At 54.7% G+C, this 23003-nt stretch overlaps 2 protein-coding genes across 4 annotated transcripts in view; one reads left to right on the forward strand and one right to left on the reverse strand.

The window, feature by feature from the left end:
* The window catches only part of CHRM4 (cholinergic receptor muscarinic 4), a 33216-nt gene extending 19072 nt beyond the window's left edge, over nucleotides 1-14144 (forward strand). For 2 of the 3 annotated variants that reach the window (XM_088057498.1, XM_088057497.1), the window contains exons 2-3: nucleotides 11251-11292; nucleotides 11823-14144. In XM_088057498.1, coding sequence (XP_087913624.1) covers nucleotides 11251-11292; nucleotides 11823-13300 — 1520 coding nt within the window. In that variant the 3' untranslated portion in view covers nucleotides 13301-14144. Of the gene's footprint in view, nucleotides 1-5067; nucleotides 5608-11250; nucleotides 11293-11822 lie in introns of those variants that run through there. The other variant, XM_014252075.2, reaches the window with a different exon arrangement.
* Nucleotides 14145-15129: 985 nt separating this feature from the next.
* On the reverse strand, nucleotides 15130-20257 carry MDK (midkine). The gene is made up of 5 exons (XM_005522460.3): nucleotides 20186-20257; nucleotides 16784-16872; nucleotides 16522-16683; nucleotides 16262-16423; nucleotides 15130-15833 (listed from the first exon to the last, which is right to left on the reverse strand). Exons 2-5 carry the CDS (start codon nucleotides 16863-16865, stop codon nucleotides 15808-15810), a joined length of 432 nt encoding a protein of 143 aa, XP_005522517.1. The 5' UTR covers nucleotides 16866-16872; nucleotides 20186-20257; the 3' UTR covers nucleotides 15130-15807.
* Nucleotides 20258-23003: the final 2746 nt, after the last annotated feature.

The following is a 23003-nucleotide window of genomic DNA, read 5'->3' on the forward strand; positions in this document are numbered from 1 at the left end:
GCACCACCTCCTGCTTCCTAACACCCTAACTCCTGTGATCTGAGCACCTGCTGCTGCTCTCCAGCCTGGACTAGGCCCCCATGAGACATCACAGCAAAGAGCAAGGCATCCAGTAGAGATCCTAATCAGCAACCCATCCCTGGTTCACCCTTGGGCCGGGATGGTGGCCAGCGGTGGGAGCCCTGGGTGTGGCGGGTGGGGATGGGAGCGGGTGTGCAGCAGTGGGCAGCAGCCTTGGTTCCCATAGGAGCCAAGCCAATGTGCCCTTGCAGCAAGTTCCCAGGACTGCTGGACAGAGTAGCAGTGGCCCTGGGAGTGACCTGATGAGTGGGCAGAGGAAAGCTGACGGGAGGAGGAGAAGGGCTACCGGTAAAAGTGGTTTGTTTATTCACATGAGGGGCGTACCCATCTCAGCGGGTCAGTCTGTTTTCTTTCATAGAAGAGAAATGAACTGAAATGATTAATTAATGCTGTGATCCAATTACTCTGAGTTTGCAGAAGGAGCATGGTTTTTCTCTTTTAACTGTCCCCACGAGCATCCCATTGATGTCAGGTTTTGTCATGGTTGGGGTTTTGTTGTTTTGTTGTTTAAAATTAAAATGACAAATATCTCCCCAGGAAAAAAAAAAAAAAAGAAAAAGAAGGAAAAAAGACAAAAAGACAAAAACAGGGAATAAAAATAGTGAGATCAGGAGGAGCAGCTGATGCAGAGCAGTCCCCAGCACACCTTTGTGTTGGTCCCTTCTCTGCCTGCCCTGCTGAGCCCTGGCCAGCATCATCCACAGAGGTGAAGAGGTTTGGTGAGCGCCTAGCCGAGGTGGCAGACACAGCTCTGCAAAGGCAGAGGGGAGAGCAATCATGAGAGAGGGAAATGGAAGCTGTTTGCAAGGGGCTGCTGCTTTCTGCATAAACACAGCTCCTCTTTCCACATGGACAGGCACGCAGCAAGTGTTTATGTGTGCAAGCTGACCCCTTCTCCTTAGCACGCTAAGTCGGGGCTTCGATGGGCATCTTGCGGAGAAGTGAGCGTTGTCCTTGAGCCAGTTGCTCCTCAGTCTGGCATGGGTCTATGCCCTTATTGCTCTCCAGAAAGCCAAGGGAGGAGGTTTGCTTTGCATTTCAGCATCCATTCTGAGCTGGCTCTAAAACTGCATGTTTAAAAGGCATGTTTAGGGGAGATGCAAGAGTGCAGGACCCGACACAGTGAGGAAATGGAAGTTTTGGACCAGATCATTCCCATATACTTCCTTCCTCTCCTCTCTTCACTCCCAGCCCGTTCCCTGCTGACTGCTCTTTAGCCTGCCAAGCACCAGCACCCACCATGAGTGTGCCAGGTACCAGTGGTGCAGCAGGGCTCCACACTTGGGCAGTGTTGAAGCCTCTTAAGCTTGTGATTGGAACCATGTCAAATCCATCCTTCTTCTGAGGGATTTGTGCAACCAGTCAGAAAACAGACACCAGTTTTTAGGAAGACTTGTGTGCTCTCCTGCCCAGGGCCCTGGCAGACCAGGAGGAGAGGGCCTGAATGTGTGGCTGCTGTCCAGCCCACAGCCCAGTGGAGGAGTGTGCCAGCCTCAACCATCCCTGGGAGCACAACCCACCCTGACATCCTTTTAACCCTCTAGGCATGGCAGTCTTGCTGCATCCAGACCCTTGAACATACTGAGGGGGAACCTTGCCCTGTATTCAAATTCATTTGCTGAAGCTTTGAGGAATTAGGCACTTCCTGGACAAATTAATCCGGGCCAAGACTGGTCAGGCTGGCCCATGACTCCAGTATCTCGCTGGTGCATGAACACGGGGCAACGTGTCTCCTATGGATCCTCCCCTTGAGGCATAGAGACCGAGTTTTATCAGGAGACTCACAACCAGTCCCTGTTCCCCCAGCTAGAGACACCTGGGTGTTCTCACTCTTGTGCCTGTTGGCAGCCATCCCACCTTCCCTACAGATCGATGCACTGGTCCTCTTAGGACTTGACTCTGTGCCAGGACAGCACCGTTTGACCTGCCTTCAGACCCGAGTCCCCTGGCGCTGTGAGCACAGCAAATGAGGCTCTGCTGGAGATGCTCCCCAGCTCCGCCCCTTTCGTGCCGGGCACAGCTGCTCACACCTTCGCCCCAGGGCTGCTCTCGGGACCCTCCAGAGATGCCTTCAGCCCTGAGGCTGCACGGCATGGAGGAGGAGCTCCAAGAAAAGCTCAGTTTATACCTTGTATGATGTAAGTTTGCTGAGAAAATGAAGATCACCAGCCTGTCCAAGCCTGCAAATGCAATGGCTGTAGGCACAGTGCTTTGTCCCTCTGACAATCCCTGAAACTGTCGCGCCATGTCCTGCAAATCAGAGCTGCGTGAGTCAGTGTCTTTTCTGCCTTGCTGTGACCCTGTCCCCATCATGCCTTTATGTCCTGTGCAATGTGGGCTCCATTCCCACCCGGTGCATGAAGCAGTGGCAGGGATGCCCAAGCGCCCTGTTCCCTTCCCACCTCCTGCCCCAGCATTGGGCAGGTTGAAGTGGGTGGCTGCAGAGGAACCTCTCCCACCTGTTCCAGTGACTCAGAGAGAGCTGGAGAGGGATATGGGGAAACACAGGGCTGTTTTAGTTGTCTTCTAGAGCCTCAAAGAGAAGTTACATCCCAGGTCAGTTGGTGAAGGAGGGGCAGCAGCTAGGAATGTTGTCCTTTAAAGGCAGAACTCAGCACAAACCATGGAGCTCCTGGAGCGCAGCAGGCTCGGCCTGAGATGTCGGCATGTTGTTGAGCTATTGAGAGTGTGCTTCTCCAGCCAAGAAAGCCAGGCAGAGAAGCAGCCCCTCTGGTACCACAACTGCTTTTAAATCTAGCATATTGTATAGCACCTTGGCAGAGGAGGCAGTGTGGTCTGACATCAGGAGCCTCAGCTGGAAGTGTCTGGAGGTGCATCAGCAGCGTTAAGGCTCCTGGCAAAGTTGGTTTGCACTGGCCAGTTAAGGGGTTAATGCATTCAGCCTCTTTAAGCAGAATTAGATTGATTTGTCTGTGGGAAACTCAGCTGCAGTTGTGCAACACCGAGGTCTGAAAACATGAGTCTGCAGACACGATGTCCTGGGCCCCTGCATCCGCTCCAGGTCACAGAGCAGCTCTCCAGAGGCCTCCATGGCGCCATGCTTCACTGACCCCACGCTTGCAGACCCTCCCAGTGTTGATGTTAGCTCCCAAGTCCCAGGCAGCGTGGCAGGCTGGCTCTGCTGAGGAGGGATGAAGATCCTTGAGGGATGTTTGCATGACCAAGATGGGAAGGAGAGTGCCCGGCATCTCACAGTCTTTAGTGGCTCTGGGGTAGCTTGGATCCCTTCTCTGACAGTTACATCATGTGTAGTCCCAGATAAAAAGTGCCAAAATGTACACATGCCAAAAAAGTGCATGCATGTGTACAGAGAGGAGCGGAGAGCAATGAAACCCTGCTGGCATTTGCCTTTGCCTGAAAACAGGCATGAATTTCCTGGCCTCAGACCTGCCTTTCTGCAGCACTTAGGAGCAGTGTCTAGCATGGTGGTCTCTACACTTCTTGCAGAGCTCAGATAACTCACCAAGGCCCATAAGTGATGCTCAGCTCGTGAAACCCTCTGCTACTATGTGCTACTATTGCAGTCCCAGGCAATGAGGTGGCTAAAAGCCCTGCCCTGTGCTGCGGGGCGCTGCCTGAAGCGTTAGTGTGGGGTGAGCAGCACCGCATCCCTGACTGACCGAGCTGCATCCCCACCCTACGGCTCATGGGGACCCTGGGGGAAAAAAGGGTGAGTGTAGAGTGCTGTGGGTCTCTGCACGGGGGTCAGCCCTTGCATTCAGCACCTGCATGACAGGCTGGGGATCACCCTCCTGCAGTGGCAAGGGTGGCTCCAGGCAGAGCTGGGCTGGCTGAGCCAGAGAGCTGCAGCCCAAAAAGGTTTCCAGCTCCAGCACAGCTCCCGCTCTGCCCAGCAAGGAGCTGCTGGGAGCCTCCAGAGGAGGCAGCAGGGAGAGGTTTGCAGGCAATGTCTCTGTGTGAGGCCTCTCCTTCTCAGAAGATTTTCTTAGGACTTTTCTGTGGAGGAGATAGGTAATGCCTCCCTGGCAGACTGAGACTATTCCCACCTCCTTCCTCTCTGTCCCTCCCTTTCTCTGTTGCCACCATGGATGGGGATTTCCTAACTGCTCTCCTCCCCTGGCACCCTGACCCCCACATTTTCCATTCTGCTTGTCCATGCCCTGGGCTCTCCTGTCACCTTCTGCTACACCTCCTCTTCTTCACTCTCTCTGCTCAGCCATCACATCCAAATCCTCTGGCAGATCATGTGGCCAAATGGGGTCTAATATTTTCAGTTTCCTTTTTCATTAGCACCTCAAAGATTCCCATCTTCAATCTGCCCCCAAGACTAGGGCTCTCATATACACATCCATAAAGCAGGATTCTTACTCCTGCCTGATTTTCTGCCCTTGGCTCAGGACATCAGCTGTTTTCTCTCACCCATTGCTTAGCTGGCTCATTTGTCTTCTCAAAGCCTTGCAGAGCTTCACACTGCTCCATGGGGCAAGGGGCTTTTGTTTCCATTGTCACATCTTTAAAGTTTCAGGTGAGTACCTTGCTGTTTGCTCCCTGCGGTGCCTCAGCTCTGGGATGAGTTACAGAGAGATGTGTTCCCCCTGCCCTCCTGACACCCATGCTCTGCCAGAGCAGCACTGCATCTCTGACTGCCCAAGCTGCATCCCCACCCTACGGTTCATGGAGACCCTGGGGGGCAAGGAGGGTAAGTGCAGGGTGCTGCAGGTCTCTGCATGGGGGCCAGCCCCTGCTTTATACAGCACCAGCCCTGGCACCTGGGACAGGCCGGGGGAGGCAGATCCCCCAGGTAGGGACCTGGCATGGGAATCTGTGGCTGTATGAGGCCGTGGCAGGGTGAAGGAGCTTCCCTACAATTGGCTTCCCCAAAAGAGCCAAGTCCTTCCCCCTTGCCATCCCCTGGGGCAGTGGGAGCTGCTCCTCTAAGCAAACAGCTCTTAGGTGTTGCAACACTTGCCCCTCTATCCCTCCTCCACCATTCTCTCTCCCACGGGCATCTGGTCCTGGCCACTAACCTCTCCCTGGGAAGAGCCCAGCTAATCCAGGCAGTCACTTGTTGCTGTAATCCTCTCTCTCTCTCTCTCCCCTCCTTCCTGGATGCTGGCTGGTCCCAGAGCCCTTCCCGGTAGTGGGACCTGTAGCTGCAGCGGGGCTATTTCTGCGGCGCTGCCTTCAAACAGCTGGGTTCTGTTAAAGCTTCAGCCCAGGCATATAAAAGAACATGAGCATCTCTCTGAGGCAGAGAGCATTAATGCAGTGGATGGGAGGGGAGAAGTGTGGCTCCAGCCCAGGCTCAGCTGGAAGCCCAGCACCTTTCTGGCTCAGCGACATGGGCTGAGCTTTGCCACCAGCAGGGAGCTGCAGCCCTGGGGTGGCCGAGGGGCACTGGCGGGAGGGCACTGTGTCCCCCTCGTCCCACCCCGCCATGCCGCCGTGCTGAGCCTTCTCCCCCCGGGATGTTACCATCGGAGCCGGCGTGGGAGCTGCTGGGGAGCCGCCGGTGCCTGGGAGCTGCAGGCTGGGCACAGCAGGGTAAGGCTGGGCTTTGGCTTGCGTGGCATTTGCCGTGCACAATTGCTAGTAGCGTTCCACTCATAGGTTATTTATTTGGCCTAATAATTGGGTGACAGGTGGTTAATTAATTGTCAGAGTGACCGGTGTGCTGGTAGGCTATTTATAGGAGTGACCTTTCAAGTACTTTTTAAAAGAACATTTCTCACTGACTCGCTTCTTGTCTGGTAATGCTGTGGATAAATGGCATGCAGCCCCTTACAGTCTGCAAAGGGCACATTAGGGATACAGGCAAGTACCTGGGGGACACTTTGGGCAGGTGGTGCAGCTGTGCCTGCTGTGGGATGCTGGTGAGCCTGCTGGGCTGGGCACTACCTGCAGGAGCAGCTCAGCGCCCACGGCTCTGACCTGCGAGCACTTCCCACAGCCGGGTGCAAGCCACCTTGGACGCCGTGCCTCGGCTTTACTCTGAAAGCCAGCATTAACCACGTAGGTACAAGCAGCAGTGAAGGCAGGGAGGCTCCTGGCTTGCTTGTGGGGGTGGTGGGGTTACCCAACTGCAACACTCCCTTCTGGCCGTGAGCACAGCAAATTTTCCAAACCTGATGCACAAACACGTGTCAGGCACGGGGTGGGGGGTCCTCTGGCCCCATCACCTCCCCCTGAAAGCTGGCTGCTCCTGTGCCACTGACCATACTGCTTCTCAGTGACTCCAGGAAAAGCTATCAGAGGTTCTTAACTTGTGGGGATGGAGGAAATTGCTTTGCCTCATGAGGACCAGTTGAATAGTGGTGGAAGAAAGAAGAATAAATTATTCATTGGAAAAATCAAATGCTCAGAACCACCCTATATGTACTGACAAGAAACAATTGCTGCTCCACAATGGCTCAGATCTCCTCTAGAGCAGGATAAGAACTTCAGAGGGGTAAAAGCACAGCCACCAACTGGAACTTGGAGGGCAGAGGGAGCCCTGACATTTTAACACAACAGATCCTGCTGGCCTCTCATCTTTTTTTCTGTTTTTCTAATTGTTTATTGCCTTCATCGTTCCAATGCAGAGGCACAGGAGCAGACCAACACCAACCCTCCCCCTGCCAGACACAGGGCCTGCCCTCGGTCTTCTCTCATATGTTGTATTTTTAAGGTGCCTTCCAGTATCTAGGAATTCTGTTTTCACACTCTGAAGGGTGTGAATCTGTCAACCAGAACAACCCCTCACTAGTTGTGAAATGGTGCCATGATTCAGGAACTAATTAACAGCTATTAGATAATGCAATTAGCGCCACAAACTGCCACCCTACACCCTAAGTATACCTTCCCTTTGTGAGCGTGAGCCATAAATGTCTAGCATCTTCTGTTCCCTCTCTTGTCTCCCTCCTCTCCTCTCCTCCTTGTGGTGGTGGCTGCACAAACTGCCCAGCCCCACATCACATCAGCAGTTTGACCTGACAGGATTAATCCCATTTAGACTTTTACACTTCCTGCACTTTTAGGAAGGCCAAGACAAGCAGGGGGCTGGCAGTAGGCTGGCCGGGCTCTTTCCAAATGTGATACCAAAGGTGATGTGCCCGGGCCCAGCCTTTGGCACCCAGACAGAGCAGGGGGTGATGTGTGCCTTCTCCTGGAATGTGCCTGTGGTGGAGGGGGCCACCTTCCCTCCCTCCTGGAGACAGGCAGCACTCAGAGTCCCACAGGATCCATCCAGCCAGGAGCTGACAGCCACAGCCCCTCCATCCTGTCCCTGGGTTCGAGGTCGCTTTCAATTTTGCTGTTGCTCCAAACCCATTTCCTCTGGGAGCAGCTCACGCTCATAGGTGTCCGCTAAAGCACGGTGTTCTCTGATTCCTCTCCCTGTACACATCTTCCTCCCCAGACTGGTGTGCAAGTGTGGGGCTTGCTTTATGATGGGTTCCTTGCAGAGCTCTGCTCATTCCCCGAGGCTTTGCTTCAACTGCATGTGAACCAGACATAGCTTTGCCCCACACTTGCACCTGCTCCCTGTGTATCCCCAGCCCTGAAGATGATGCTGAGATGAGGGCAGTGTCAAAACTCTGGTGGTGACATGTGGGATAGGGGTTGTGGAGCAGAGGGAGGCTGTGCAGTACAGGGAGAAGAGGCAGGGAATGTGGGGCAGCAGGGCTGCTTGCTCCAGGAGCTCATCCCACAGCTTGAGGTGCCACCATCACATGGGTGTGTGTAAATACCAGCCTCTCCCATTGCCTTTGCTGTGCTGGTGCACAGAGTGGCCAGCTCCTTCCACACCAGGAGCAGCAGGGGTGGAAAGGAGCTAAACCCTCCATCCCACGTGAGCTGAGTGCTCAGCAGGTGCTCAGTCACGAACTGCAGCCGATGGAGCACCAGCCTCCAGCTACTGCAGATTCTTGGGTACAGGATGGTCACCAGCAGTCCATGACTCCTCTCCTATCTGGCAAGAGGCTGTGAGGCAGTTCATAGGAGCTGACAAGCTGGGAAGGCTTGCTGGAGAGGCATGAGGTGCAGCAAGGAAATAGCAGGAGTTTTCTGCTGTGGTCTCGAGTGTCACCCTGTAACAGAGCACTGGCTATGCTCTTGCTCTGGAGTTGAATCCTCACACTAGAGGTGTCACACCCATGATTGCAGGCAGCAGTTGAGACCCCGCTGTGTCCACTGCCCGCAGTAGTTGGGTTCCACCCAAATTATAATTTTCTCTGCTTGTATCTGTGGCTGTGTGGGAAGGGAAAGGTTTTTCCCTTGGGGACCACTGCAGCAGCCACAGAAACTCTTGGACCAGAGGATGCTATCAGTAAAGAGTTGGAGTCTCCAAATGGCTTTGATGGAGAGGAAAAAACCAGCTGTAAATCACTGCCAAAAGTCTGAGGGAGTTTGCTGTAGCTGGCTGGTGCAACCAGGTGTGGGAGAGCAGCCACTGAGCACTGCAAAGAATGGTTGTGTGCAGGCTGAAAAGCCAACTGGTGTCACGGGTAGGTAGGGGTTCCAGCCCCAGATCCTTTCTGAAGTGATCTCTCAGCTTTGTCAAGGCCATATCTCCTCCCTGTCCGTGGTGTCATCATGAAAGTAGGGTGCAAAAGGCAATGGAGACAGAGAGGGTGATGTAGGATGGGGGCTGTGAGATGGGAGAGAGAGAAGTGCACTCCTGGAGGTACAGGGAGCAAGCACTGGGCACTGGAGTACATAAGGAAGGCATTTAGTGGAGAGACACCAAGTCCTGGAGAGGTCCCTTGGTGTCTGCTGTCACAGCACTGGGAGCAGTGATGCAGCTGGCATGAGGGTGGAGATGGCATCACACTGGTGAGTTTGTTGCAGCTTCACAGCTCTCCTGTGTGCTCTCTCCATCTTTGGACACATGATAGGAATGCTAACAGAAATGTGACTGCCTGGGGGCTGTGCCCCCACCCAGGCCCTTCCCACGTAGCCTGGATGCTCTCTATTCCTAGTGCCCATACAGACATGATTCATGGCTTGGTCAGCTGCACACACCTACGAAATTTGTAGCATCTTTGGCCCTTTCCCAGCTCCAGACTGGGCTGCCTCCTCTGCTGGAAGACAAAGGCAGTGCCAAGCGGTCCCAGTGAGTTCAGAGAAGGTGTTGGAGACAGAAGAGTGAGACAGGGGGGTAGAGAGCAGAAAATGGGAAAGAAGGGATGTCTGGTGGTCTGGGGTATGGCAGAGAACAGCCAGGGGATCTGAGGCGAGGGTGAGTGTTGTACACAGCTCCCAGCTCGCACTGTTGCTCTGTCTGTGTTGTTGTACGTTATCTTCACACCTTTAAGAATTTTCAGTCTTCCTCCTTCCCTCACACGGGGTGTTACTTTATTTTTGCTGTTAGGTGAAGGCTTATTTTCACAGTGCACAGTGTTTAAGCCCTGCACCCAATTGCCTCTGCCTCCTCACACCAGTTTGCAGCATGACCTCTGGGTGGCATCCAAAGGCTCTCCTGTGGGGCTGCCGCAGCCTTTCCTCCCGGTCTTGGGACACGGACAGAACAGTTCGGGGTTGAGATGGACTCTTCTTTCTTTGGGTAACTGAGAACACAAACCTCTGTCAAGGCTGATAATTAATTAGACACGCTTAGAAGAGGATGCCAGTTTATGAACAAAAGTGAGAAAACTGAAACCCACATTTTAGCAGAGACGATGGAAAGGTTTCTTTTCAAGACTTTTAAATTCTTCTTGGAAGATCTGGGGTAGATGTCTGCATGATTGCTAGCTTGTCTGATCAGTTTGATTAGCTGTTACAAGAATGACAGTTAAATCTCCCCATCTCACCAAAGTGAAGAAATTAAAACTCATTTCAATTGTACTGCAACCAACCCCCAAACTGCCATGATTATATATTTCTAAGCCCTTTTATACACTTATCACCTTCTCTCACATCCCTGGCTGGGTGCCCGGGAACGGATGGCAGCAGTAACCTCTTTCCCTCTCCCTTGATGCATCCCTTGTGCCCAGAGCTGGGTGCAAAGACGGGCAGTGCTACCAGGCTTCCTCACCCCATCCATATCTGGCATGTAGCATCTACCAAAGGGCACTGCTTTCTTTTAAAAGCCTTTTGTCTTCACAGACACGCTGAGAGGATAATGGTAGAGTGGTATTTCTTTGTCCCTCACCCACTTCTTTCCCTTGTACCTGTAAGAGGAGCTCCACCACTATCACAGCTGTAGCCTTGCTAAAGCAGAAGCTGCCTAAATGGCTGCATCAGACCCTGGCTTTAGCATCTCAGCAGCCACATTTTCATTTAATTACACCTGTATCTCTTTAGAAAGTGCTTATATTAAAAACTTGGCTATTTGCTGAGGGCAGACATCTCCTACCTTCACCACAAATGAAAGACAAGGGCTTTTATTTTCTAATAATTAAAATAGACAAACTGATCTCAAAGCCTGCCAGACCCTGTTTGGAAGAGGTGCACGTTTCTGGCATGTTTATGTATTCAGCAAAATCAGCTTCAGGACTCCATGGGGCTGAACTCCTGCCCTGGGCACCAGGAGGAGCTGCTGGAGGGGCTGCCCTTGATGGTGTGGAAGGGTTGGGATGACCCCAAAAAGCCAGGCTGAGGCTGGTGGAGGCCCATCATGTTCTGGGGGCCTAGATGGCATAGGAGAGGCAGGTTCAAGGGGAAGCTCTTCTGTCCAGCCCAACTCCCTCAGTGCCTTTGCTTTTCCTTTGCCTTCCAGGAAATTCCCTTTCATCTCAACACAGCACTTCTCATCTATTGATGTTTTTAAGGTCCATTCTACTCTTAGCTTGGGTGATTAACCACAGGCATCTTGGTTTGGATGAAGGCAGTAATTCCGTCTGTAATTCTCATCACTTTTCATAACTAATTCCATGTATCACACTGAGGTGTCTAACTCCATACCATACATCTCCATGGCCTGGGTGGCTACAGCTGTACTGTGATGTGGAACTGGGGGAAGGGGCCATCCCTTCCCAGCATCACTGACTGATGGCACTTGTTCAGCTCCCTCCCCCTCCCAAGCCTTCTGTGCTGTGCATTGCGCCACACCAAATTACCCATCTTCAGCCTTTCTCGGCTTCTCAGCATCTATCTCAGCAGTGTCACCCTTTGGTCAGGGCCACCTCTGTTGGACAGGCTGGTGCCCCTGGTAAGATGCTGTGGGACTCACATAAGCTGTGGTGTAACTTGCTGTTTTCCTTCTCCCAGATTTTATCTTCCAGAAGGAGCTGTTCGCTGCAAGAGACACAGGTGAGCCGAGCAGACCATGGCACGGGCGTTGTGGGTTAGGCCCCTCTTGGGGAGTGCTTTGGCAAGGTCAGTGGGACATGCCTGAGGCATACCATAAACCTGCTCTTGTCCCTGGGGCAGGGCACTGGCTCCATGCTGTGCTGTTCTGGCAGTGAGTGCTGTGTGTGCCTCCCCCCTGGGCTCTGCAGTCCTCTTTCCCCCAGCCCTCTGGTCTCCGTGTCTGCCTTTCTGGGGCACATGAGGTTGTGCTCCCACTGGGATATGCAAAGAAGGGACCATCACATGCTGGACATGTCCTAGCCCCATTCCTGCTTCTCTCCCTGCAACTCGTGTATCTCCTCTACTGCTAAACAGGGAGACAAAAAAATGCCTCGAGCAGCCTACTGGAGTGGCAGAGAGAAGTCCAGGAATGTCAGGAGATTTTTTGAGCACTAGCCAACAGCAGTGCTGGCCTGGGAAACTGAGGAAATGCTGCCAGGACAGGCTGGCAGGTCTGATATTCTCCCTTTCTGTCCTCGCTCTCCTTGCAGATCCCATGCACAACCTCTCTGCTCAGCCCTGGCAGGCAAAGATGGCCAACCTGACCTATGACAACTTCACCCTGGGCAACCACTCTGAAGTGGCCCTGCAGCCTCCCACCAACTACAAGACAGTGGAGCTGGTTTTCATCGCCACTGTCACTGGCTCACTCAGCCTTGTCACTGTGGTTGGGAACATCCTGGTGATGCTCTCCATCAAGGTGAACCGCCAGCTCCAGACTGTCAACAACTATTTCCTCTTCAGCCTGGCCTGTGCAGACCTCATCATCGGGGTCTTCTCCATGAACCTCTACACGGTCTACATCATCAAAGGCTACTGGCCACTGGGGGCTGTGGTGTGTGACCTGTGGCTGGCTCTGGACTATGTGGTGAGCAATGCCTCTGTCATGAACCTGCTCATCATCAGCTTTGACCGGTACTTCTGTGTCACCAAGCCCTTGACATACCCGGCCAGGAGGACCACCAAGATGGCAGGGCTAATGATTGCGGCCGCATGGATATTGTCCTTCATTCTCTGGGCTCCTGCCATCTTGTTCTGGCAGTTCATTGTGGGCAAGAGGACAGTCCCTGAGAGGGAGTGCTACATCCAGTTCCTCTCCAACCCAGCGGTGACATTTGGCACAGCCATTGCTGCTTTCTACCTGCCTGTGGTCATCATGACAGTGCTGTACATCCACATCTCCCTGGCCAGCAGAAGCAGAGTAAGGAGGCACAAGCCTGAGAGCAGGAAAGACAGGAAAACCAAGTCCCTCAGATTCCTCAAGGGCCCCGTGGTTAAACAGAACAACAATAACTCTCCCAAGAGGGCTGTAGAAGTGAAGGAGGAGGTGAGGAATGGGAAAGTGGATGACCAGCCATCTGCACAGACAGAGGCCACTGGCCATCAGGAGGAGAAGGAGACATCCAATGAGTCCAGCACTGTCAGCATGACCCAGACTACTAAAGACAAGCCCACAGCAGAAATCTTGCCAGCAGGGCAAGGACAGAGTCCAGCCAACCCCCGGGTGAACACAACTTCTAAGTGGTCCAAGATTAAGATTGTCACCAAGCAGACTGGGACTGAATGTGTCACCGCCATTGAGATTGTCCCAGCTAAGTCAGGTGCCTCTAACCACAACTCCCTGGCCAACAGCCGCCCAGTCAATGTTGCCAGGAAGTTTGCCAGCATTGCCAGAAGCCAAGTACGAAAGAAGCGCCAGATGGCTGCCCGAGAGAAGAAAGTCACCCGAACCATATTTGCCATCCTGCTGGCCTTCATACTCACATGGACGCCCTACAACGTGATGGTCCTCATTAACACTTTCTGTGAGACCTGCGTGCCCGAAACAGTGTGGTCCATCGGCTACTGGCTCTGCTATGTCAACAGCACCATCAACCCAGCCTGCTATGCCCTCTGCAATGCCACTTTCAAGAAAACCTTCAAGCACCTTCTCATGTGCCAGTACAGGAACATTGGCACAGCCAGATAAACTGGTACTCAGGGACCACTTCAGTAACATTATGGAAACCCTTCCCTTTGCCTCCTTTGCCAGCGGGGGTTCTTCTGCTCCCCACTCACAACAGTGCAGACTGTGCAGTGAGTGCAGATGATGCCCTTCATCCAACGCTGACAAAAATCCAAGGTGTCTCTGAGTTGCAGGTCCTTCCAGTCACCCTGGGCCTGGGGACTAGCTCGGGGACCCACCGGGAAAGCCAGAGGCAAGAGGAGATGTGGTCACCAGGAGCCCTTCCCAGCTCCACGCTCTTGAGATTGGCCAAATGGCATCAGTGTTTTTCCTAAGACTGGATGTACCTTTTTCCCCAGCTGACCATCTCCAAGGTATCAGAGCTTGTCTGCATGCAGATGGGCTAATGCTGGATGCTTTCCATTGGCTTCTAAAGTGTTTATTACCCAAGAAATGAAAAGAAACCAGGGTCAAACATTTGCTAGGCATCTTGGACCAGGCTGGCTCAGGCATGCTAATGGGGAGTCCTGCTGGCCCAGCCAGGCCCCCTGCGAAGGCAGTCAAGATTGGACCCTAACAGATGTGGCAAGATGCTTCCTTTCCCTTGAGAGTGCCATCGGACATCCTCACCCAGGGACCTGGGGCAGAATTTTTCCTTGGGCTCTGACTTTGCTCTCCCCTTCACACACTTTCTGCCCTCAGACAGTAATTTGCTGAAAGACAGACAGACAAACCAAGCATTTCACTCCTGGGTGAGGAGTGTGAAACCCAGTCGCCTCTGACAACAATGGAAACTAAAACTGCAAAGAAAAGAAGTGGTGTGGTGCAGGACTTCGCTCCACAGCCCTGGGGAAATGGGGGCCCTGAGAAGTGGGCAACAGTGACTGTGAAAATAACTGTCCTTGGGAGGGACCAGGGGGAGCTGGGGGTCTCAGAAGAGGGTGGGAAGAGGGTCTGCAACGTGGCCAAGGTGCCCCATGTCTCATCTGGGCCATGAGCTCTCCCCACAGTGGGTAGGAGGCATGGCTCTGGAGGCAGGAGAGGATGATGGTGGCCTCCAGCCCCACTCCTGCCCTGAGTGCAGGGGGCTCCTCCAGGGAGGCCAAAGGAGCCAGTTGCTGAGCTTTGTAAATGGATGTAATGCTGTCATGGGTGTTGCGGCAGAGCCCTCAGCATGCGGGCTTCAGCCAGCGTCTCCAGCCTCCTCCCAGCCCACCCGTGTGTGCAACCCAGAGCACCCTGGCACAGCTCCCTAGCTTCTCCCAAAGCCAGGTGAAAGCCTTGGTGGACACAGCCAGGTGCAGGCAAGGGATGGGGCCACTCTAGTGCTGGCAAACTCTGTGTCCATATGTCCTTCCCGTCCTCATGCCAGGGTGCAACTTGCAGAAAGGCTGCCCCAACCCAGATGGGAACCCCTCCTACACTGCCTTTAGGGGTACCCAAAATGCCTGGTGGGTTTCTGGGTATTTTTAAATGGTTACAACTGCAGCCCAACACACTCCAAGACAAATAAAGACCTTGGATCAGGAAACTAATGGCCATGGTGTGAGGAATGAATGAGTCATCACTCAGGTGGCTCCTTCCCTGCTTCCCAGTGTCACCCACTGGTGATATTTCCTGCAGTCCATCCCTTCTGCCAAGATTAAGGGGGATGGGGGCAGCCTGAAGTGTTGTTGGAAAGAGGCTGTGAGGTCTAGTGCTTTGTTCAGGACCACGTGCATGTGGCATCCAGGCCACCACCACCAGCTGCATGGTAACTTCACTGCTGGTGCCAGTAGGGTCAGCACACCTGGGGGTTCCTGGGGCTTCCAGCACAGCATTACCTTGTGGGGACAACAGGGGCATTCTGATACTTTTTTTAAAAAGATTTTTTATTGGAAAAGAAAAAAAATTCCAAAAGGAGAGCTCCCACCCATCACTGGTCTTGGCATGGCAAAGGCAGAGGGGCTTCAGCCCCAGCATGGACACACATGGTTAGAAGTGACAGAGAGGAGACACGGTTGCTTCTCAGGGTGATGGTTGTGTTTTCCTCAACTGCTGCAGGTAAATCATGCCCCATCTAAAGGGATGCTGGAATAAACCCCCTGAGGTGAGAGTAGTCCTTGAGTGAGAAGCTTGAGTGATGGGGTTACTTGGTCATTCAACACCCAGCCCATCCCTCTGGCACTGGTACCCGGTGGAGGAGCAAGGAGGCTCCAGGGCTTGCAAAAGGATGTGCCAAATGCAACTCATTTGTGCTGGGATGTGTGTTCCATCCCAGCTCTCTGAGCACATCCCAGGGAACCCCAACACCAGCCAAGAGAAGGCGAGCAGGATGCAGGGGCAGTGCCCATGGGACAGCAAGGGAGGAGGCAGCCTATCCTGCAGGGTGGGTGGGTTTGCTCTCTACAACACTAATGATTAAAACAAGGCATCTCAGTGAAAGGAGTAAGGAGAGGAGGAGGAAGACTGTAGTGTGGGCCAGCTGCAGCTGGACATCCAGTCCTGTAGGCACCATGATGAGGAGCCGCTGAGGATGCTGGCTTCCTGCTCTAGTCTTTCCCCTTGCCCTTCTTTGCTGCATTCAAGAAGCACAGGAGACAAGAGTTAGTAGTGCATCTGCTGGCAGCCCTCAGTTCCACAGACACTGCTGTGGTAGAAACGTAGCCAGCATGGCTGGCTGAGGATGGTGCAGTGGCTGCATCCCTGCAGGCAGCTTCCTGCCATGCCAAACCACATTTTGTACCAGTCCTGGTGTGAAGAGAGCAGGGAATCCCCATCCCACCAAAGATGGCAGTGGTTTGTGGGGGGGACTAGTGTTTTTCCTAGTAGCACCTGCATCCCCCCCAGCCAGCAGCTGGACTTCACAGTGCAAAGGAAAGAGCATCCTACAAAATCCCCCACACCACCAGCAAAGCCAACCCAAACAGGCCAAGGTACCTCTGAAAAACCCCTGCCCAAGGTTGCAATGGGACCCTTCTGGGGACAGAAGTGGTGGGTACTGACCTTTGGACTTTGACTTGATCTTGGAGGAGCAGGGCTTGGTCACATAGACAGTCTCCTCACACTGGGCATTGTACAGGGCTTTCTTCAGGATGCCAGAGCGAGTCTTCAGGCCTGTCTGAGCACTACAGCCTCCCCAGCTCTCAAACTTGTACTTGCAGTCAGCTGGATGAAAGGGGAGAGACATCAGAACTAGCCAGGAGCTGGCAGGACACTAGGCCCCCTCACCCAGCACAGGCTGGTCCCCAACTCCATGTACCCACCTCCAAATTTCTTCTTCCAGTTGCAGGGGATCTTGCACTTGAGCTTCTTAGTCTCATCTTTGCAAGTTCCCTCACGGTAGCCCAGGCCACAGTCCTTACTGTTTGGAACACAAGGTCCCCAGCGCCAGTCCTCACACTTGGAGCCGTCCTTCTTTGTCTTTTCTGTGCAGAAAAGTGGAGTGGGCGCTCTCTGCAGGGACAGGAGAGCATGCCCCACTCTTCCCCCCGCCCCATTGGTCCCCTGCCCCAGGCTGCCCCTCACCTTTCTTGTTCTTGCCAGCCTCGGCAGCAGCAGCCACCAGGATCAGCGCCAGGAGGAGGAGGAGGAGGCCCCGAACCTGCATCCTGCCTCTGGAGGAAGGAGAGGGTGAGGTGGGTTGGAGGTTGGGGTGTAGTGTGGTGTCGAGGAGGGGACGGTGGGCTGTGGGCAGCCTGTGTGGGAGTAAGACAGCAGCTCACATTGCACACACTCACCTACATGTGTGTGTACCCCCCTGTGCCCTGCTTGTTGCCACCCAGTGGAATATGTTCACTAATTGCAACAAGGTTAATTGTGTACCTCAACAACTGCCTCCCACTAGGGAGCTGCAGGGATGAGAGATTGTTCCTACCCCTGCAGCCCTCCCATTGCCCTGCATGTGGTCAAAATGCTCTCCATGGGGACCCCACAGCCCACACAGCATCTGGGGAAGATCCTACAGTTGGCTGCAAGTTGCCAGTCCTCACTCCCATATTTGTCTGTGGATCCTTTATCCATGACCCAGCGGGCTGCTGCCCCATACTGAAGAGCCTTTGGCCAGGGAACACAGCTCCCATAGTACCTTACTCCAGGGTTCAAGAGGGTGCCAGGGAGAAGGAAAAAAGCCCAGAAAAACAAATCTGCTTCCATGAGAGGTCTGAGAGTTAAATCCGTGGATTAAACACCAAAAAAAGAGCATCCACAGTGTGGGAGCTCATTGGAGGGATGGAGTGGGAGTGCCGAGCCCACTGCTCTCACCACCCATGCGTGCAGGGGGTGTGCAGATGTGCACACACCTGGGAGCAGGTTGGGGACAAGGGTGCACACACATTAAGGTTGGGCTCTGGGGATCATGCCCTTCCCCCTGCTCCAGTAGCCTTGGACCATGTGACAGCTCCCCTCTGGCTGCCACCATGAGACTCTGTGGGATGTGCCAACAATGGAGTCCCAGATCCTGCTTTCAGTGGGAACAGGAGTGCAGGCATACAGAGCCAGTGTTTCAAATCTGGAGACCCCTTTCCTGCTCCCCCAAAGCCCTTTAAGATGCCACCCATATCTGTGTGGCAGCAGCCATCCATAAAACACACAGCACCTGCCCCGGCTCTGTGATGGGCTTTGCAGAATTGGGCTGTAGAGGACAGGATGAACCACAGGCCCCAGGGGACATCAGCACAGGGAAGAGCCCGGGGTCAGCATTTGCTCCCTCCCCTGGGCTCCCTGGGCAGCGTGCCAGAGAGAGCAGCATCCCACATTATTCAGGCTCCAGTGCACTCACCTTTCATGCATCCGCCACCAAGCTGCCAGCTTTGCTCTGCATTGAACTGTCACAGGGAATTACACAGAATGGCTGGCAGAGGGCACAGTCGGGGTGAGATCTGCCTTCCCCCTCACCCAGCCCGGCTGGGAGCCATCCTGCCGAGCACAGCTCAGCTCTATTCCCACCCATCTGCCCTCAAAGGGGACGAGGGCTCAGCCCAGATGGGATGGTTACAGATGACAAGGCTGGAGCTGAGTTGACTTACAGACATGGCTGTCCCACTTTCTGCAGCAGCTCTTATGGTGTAGCACCTCTGACATCCACATTATTCACAGCATCTCCCTGGTTTCAGGTGTTCTGTAAACTTCTCCCATCCTTTGCTGCAGAGCATTTCCCTGTGCTCCTTGCACCTACCTCGTAGCCCAGCACCTTCTGCTCAGACCCTTCTGACATTGTTTTCAAGCCCCCAGGGCAGACAGCCCCAGCTGATGTGCTCACTCCTGCCTCACCTCCAGGCACAGACTTCCTCTGTTTGCCATGGGTGCAGTGGGGGCCTGCCCATGCGTACACAGGGATGCTGGAAGGATGCCCTCTGAGGGCATGACCAGCTACAGCTCCAGGGACCCCTGAATTTGCTCCTAGGCTCGACCCAGCACATTGCATTCCCCAGGCAAAGGTCTGCAAAGACCTTCAGTCATGGCTCATCCTAAACCATTCTTAAGGAAAAGAGAGTGCAGTTTCCCAATCGGTTTTCCAAACAGCCAGGCAAACAAGGGCTGTTCCTGGCTGGGCTGACAGCACCTTCAGGCATGCTCACACAGCCCTTCTCCTCCTGTGTCCCTGTGGGGCCCCGGTTTCTCTCCTCCTCAGATGCTGTCTGGCTCTCATATAACATCAGTCCCTGTTCTCCCTTCCCCCCTCCTCTAGCTGCCCTGGGTTTTTATGATCTATGATCAGCTCTAAAAAGAAAAATAAAATCACCTAGTGAAGCTGAAGCAGAGCTCAAATACCCACTTATTGCAAAGGGAAAGCTTGGACCTCTCTCCAGACAGCATTCTGGCCCTGACTTCTCCTAATGTGGGCCACACATCCTCCCCAGCTCCTGATCCCTCAATGGTGTCCCCCTGTGCTCCTGGGAACGGAGCTGGCACCCCCCGCACAGCCCCTTTTCCAGCAGTGGGACCTCTCGGCTCTGTTTTGCTCGGCTCGAATCGCAGCTGGCTCTGGCAGCGGTGGGCGCAGGACTGCTGCCCTCCCTCTGCGGGCTGAGCTGCTTCCCAGGCTCCGTGCAGGCAGCCCTGCACTCGACGAGCCAGCCCAGCGCTCGGGAAGCCCGTGGCCTGGAGTGCCAAGCGACAGCAGCAAGTTCCGTGCTGCCAGGAAAAGGGGACCGAGCAAGAGCCCGTGAGCCAAGGCGTCAGCACGGCCAGGAGGCTTTCCTAGAGGTGCTGAGGAAAGCAGAGCCGGGGGGCTGTGGGGCTTTCCAGCAGGCGGTCTCACCTTCCCCTCGCAGAGAGGGGAAAGTGCTCCAAGGGAAAAGGGTTCTGGCCCTGCACTGGGGGCAGAGAGGGTGGAGCAGGCAGCCCTTCCACGCCTCTGCCCTCAGCTCCCTCCTCAGGGTACATGCTGTGCCCTCAGCCCCGTAGAGCCTCTTTCCCTCTCCCTCCGGGGAAGCGGGCAGTGGTCGAGCCCCGCTCCGGGGCAGCTCCCCGGGCTCCGATCGGAGGATCTCCACCAGCTGAGCTCTCCCTGAACCAGTGTGGGGTGCTTCCCCAGAGTGAAAGGGGTAGGATACCGGGCCACTACCTCAACCCGTCTGCTCTCCGGGAGCCCTGACTCCCTACCAAATTCCATCCGTCTGCATCTCCTGGCTCCTCACAGGCGATCCCGCACCGGGGGGTCACCGCCCCCGGTCCTCCGGCTCTAGTCGCCCTTTTCTGCAGCTCCTTCCCAGCCAGAGCCTATCCCCCACCCCGGCAAAGCTCCTTCCCGCTCCGGGGAGCCCTCAGCCTGGATGACTGCCGCCTTCCCGGGGAGGTGACGGGCGGTCGCCGCTGGCCGGGCCCGGGGCGCCCATGGCCGTGGCGTCGGGCGGGCGGTGCCGCCGTGCACGGGGCCCGGGGCCGGGGGCCCGACCCCGGGAGCTGTGGGCGGGGGGCCGCACTCACCTGCGGAGCGGAGCGGAGCTGCTGCCTTTGTGTGGCGGCCGCGTGCGGAGCCCCGAGCGGCGCACAGCGGCCCCTGACGTCGGGCTCGGCTGGCAGCAAAAAGGTGGGTTTTTAGCCCAAAACTTTTCGCAAGCTCCTCCTCTGCCCCCCGGCAGGCACAAAGGCAGGGCGGCGGGGGGGCGGCCCGGGGGCAGGCTGGCCCCTCGGCCGGTGGGGCGGGGGCAGCGCGGGCCCCTCGGCCGGGGGTGAGCTGGGCCCGGGGGGCGTCAGGTCCCGGGGGGCACGGCCCCTGTCCCTTGTCCCCTCTCAGCTTCCTACTGTGCTCTCCAGCCCGCACCCGCGGTACGGGTTCAGCTGACCAGGCACCCCATCCCCTCCGAGTGGCCGAGGGGTGCACAGCTGAACAGACCGGGCAGGTCTCCCCTGGGCCATGCTGCTCTGAGTTCCGCTGGTAGATGGCCCCGGGGACACCCCCGGGCCGAGGAAAGAGAACCACCCTGTGTCTCCACCAGCTCCGCGGATGCCTCCTTCTCCATCAAGGCCACTGGCATCAATGGACCGACCTCTCGTGATCTCTGCCCTTTTCACCCTTCTCGGCTTGCTCTGCTTCTCGTGGGAAGCTGGCAGGAAAGGGGTACTTCTTAGCACCCCGAGCAGCACATCACTTACATGCTGCCCCAGGTGTCTGCCCAGTTCCATCCCTTGTGACCTGCCTGCCTGTTCCCAGCTCAGCCATGCTGCAGCCATTCTCCTTGGACCAACTGCTAGTATCCAACTGCCGGTGGGGCATGAAAAGGACCTTGCAGATGTGACTGCTCCTTTTACCCCATCCACCACCTTTTCTTGGGAGGTGAGCAAGGCAGCAGCCAAGCCAATTCTCTTTTGGAGTTAACAACCAAAAAGGACAGTGTCATGCCAGAAAAATGGGGTTGTGGTGGGGAATGGAACCATTTCTCCACCACTTATCCTGGAAGAAGTCTGCTGACAGCAGGGTTGCCACAGGTAGGGTTACAGGGCAGGGGCAGGGCTGTTTTTTATGAGCTGCTTCAAAACCAGGAATCACTTTCCAAAAGATTGCCACATTTAATTGTAACTCTGCCAGCAGTTTCCTAAACATCTGTAAAGGTTTTGAGGAGAGCTGGTAAATGTGGGAACGTGCCATCTCCCCTTCCTGCTGCACACACAGCAACAGGCACTGTTCTGTCTGGTGAGGGATCTGGAGATGTCAGGCTGTACATTTGAGCCCAGGATGCAGAAATGGATCCTGATAGCTGGGCAGGTAACAAAGCCAAATAGCCTCTACCCACTGCTGGGCCTTTAAACTCAAGCTGAAGAAAGCTGCTGAGACAAACTTCAATGTAAAAAAGAAGGACCTAGGTGTACATCAGGTTTGCATGTCTGAATCACAGGACTGTGATGAGCAGACCAGGGCCTATAGAACTGTTAAAGAACTAGGTGTGGAGTGAGCACCACTGCTTCTCTTCAGCTGTTTCTGGCCAGGAGCTGAAGATCTCACTGGAGTCCCCAGGGCACAGCAGCCTAAGGTATGGTGAAGCCCGGTGCAAATTTTCACCCCTTCCAGGGAACCAGGAGACAAATACTAGCTGTGCGAGAGAGCAGAGATGCATTGGTGCACATCACGCTCAGCAGTGGCTTTGCTTGGTCCCTTTGGCCTCTTTTTGAGGGACATGGGGGAAATGGCTCCTTCCTCAGCTCAAACAAGCAGCAGAAGGCTGTGACTGCAGAAAGGGGCCTCATACTGAGGAAAGGAGGAAAAAAGAAGGGAGTGTGACTAACCCAGGTGCATTTCCCTGCAATTAGTTAGCTTGAGCTTTTTACCTCCAGAAATGTCACAAGCTAATTCATGGCATGTCAGCTCTGCATTTTCCATCTCTGGTCAAAGCCTGATCCTTGAGGAACTGGTAGTGGATGTTGCAGCAGAGCCAGTGCAGGGACACAGCCATGCATGGGAGAGGAATGACCTTTTTCTTTTTGAGGTGTGTGGCAGGTAATCATTAACAGGGCCAACTGCTACCACCCCAGCTCTGCTTAGCTGGGGCTGGGCTTGCATGGCTTTCTCCAGCCTGCACCCATGCACTTGGTGCCTACACCTCCAGGTGTGCTTTGATCCCACAGGAGGGCAGACAGACCTCTTAACCTCCAGCACCTGACTGAAAAGGACAAAGACAGTATGCTGACATCCTTTGGGCAGAAGGGCAGGACTCTGCCCCAAAGGTATACTGCCCCTTTCCCAACACTCCTCATCAGAGTGATCACATAGTGGGACTGTTTTTCTTCCCCACTGTATATTTGACTCTGGGGCGGCTGGAAGACTCCAATTGCCATGGTTACTGACAGCCTCCCTACTGAGATGCGGGCCAATCGCCAGCATGCCGGGGTCTGGGCACTGAAGCAGAGCAGGCCCCCTCCTCCCGGTTGCACGTACACCTGGTCCCTGGGGAGGCCAGGACAATTCGGTGTGCCTTACACCTGCTACAGATCCTCACTGTTAGCTCTGGGCAGGAGCTGAAGTTTGAAGACCATGAGAGGCATAGTGGAGGTGGAAGGGACAATGCCGACAGGGAAGGAGGCTGCTTCTCCAGGCAGAGAGGGGCTGGCAGGAGCACCAGACAGGCTGCCAAACTCCCTCTAGAAATCTGAGTTTAAGGTATGAGTGTAGCTCCTCATCACCCACTGGCTCCATCACCAGCATGCCATCGGCCACTGCAGTTACCTCCTTTTTCAAAGGAAACTCCACAGCAGAGAAGTGTGTTGTCCACAGTCATCCTTATGAGTCAGAGGCTGGAAACAGAAGTGT

The sequence above is a fragment of the Pseudopodoces humilis genome, chromosome 7 (genome assembly GCF_049639895.1).
Source record: "Pseudopodoces humilis isolate 2021_Gansu_Grassland_sample_001 chromosome 7, ASM4963989v1, whole genome shotgun sequence".
Lineage (NCBI taxonomy): Eukaryota > Metazoa > Chordata > Aves > Passeriformes > Paridae > Pseudopodoces > Pseudopodoces humilis.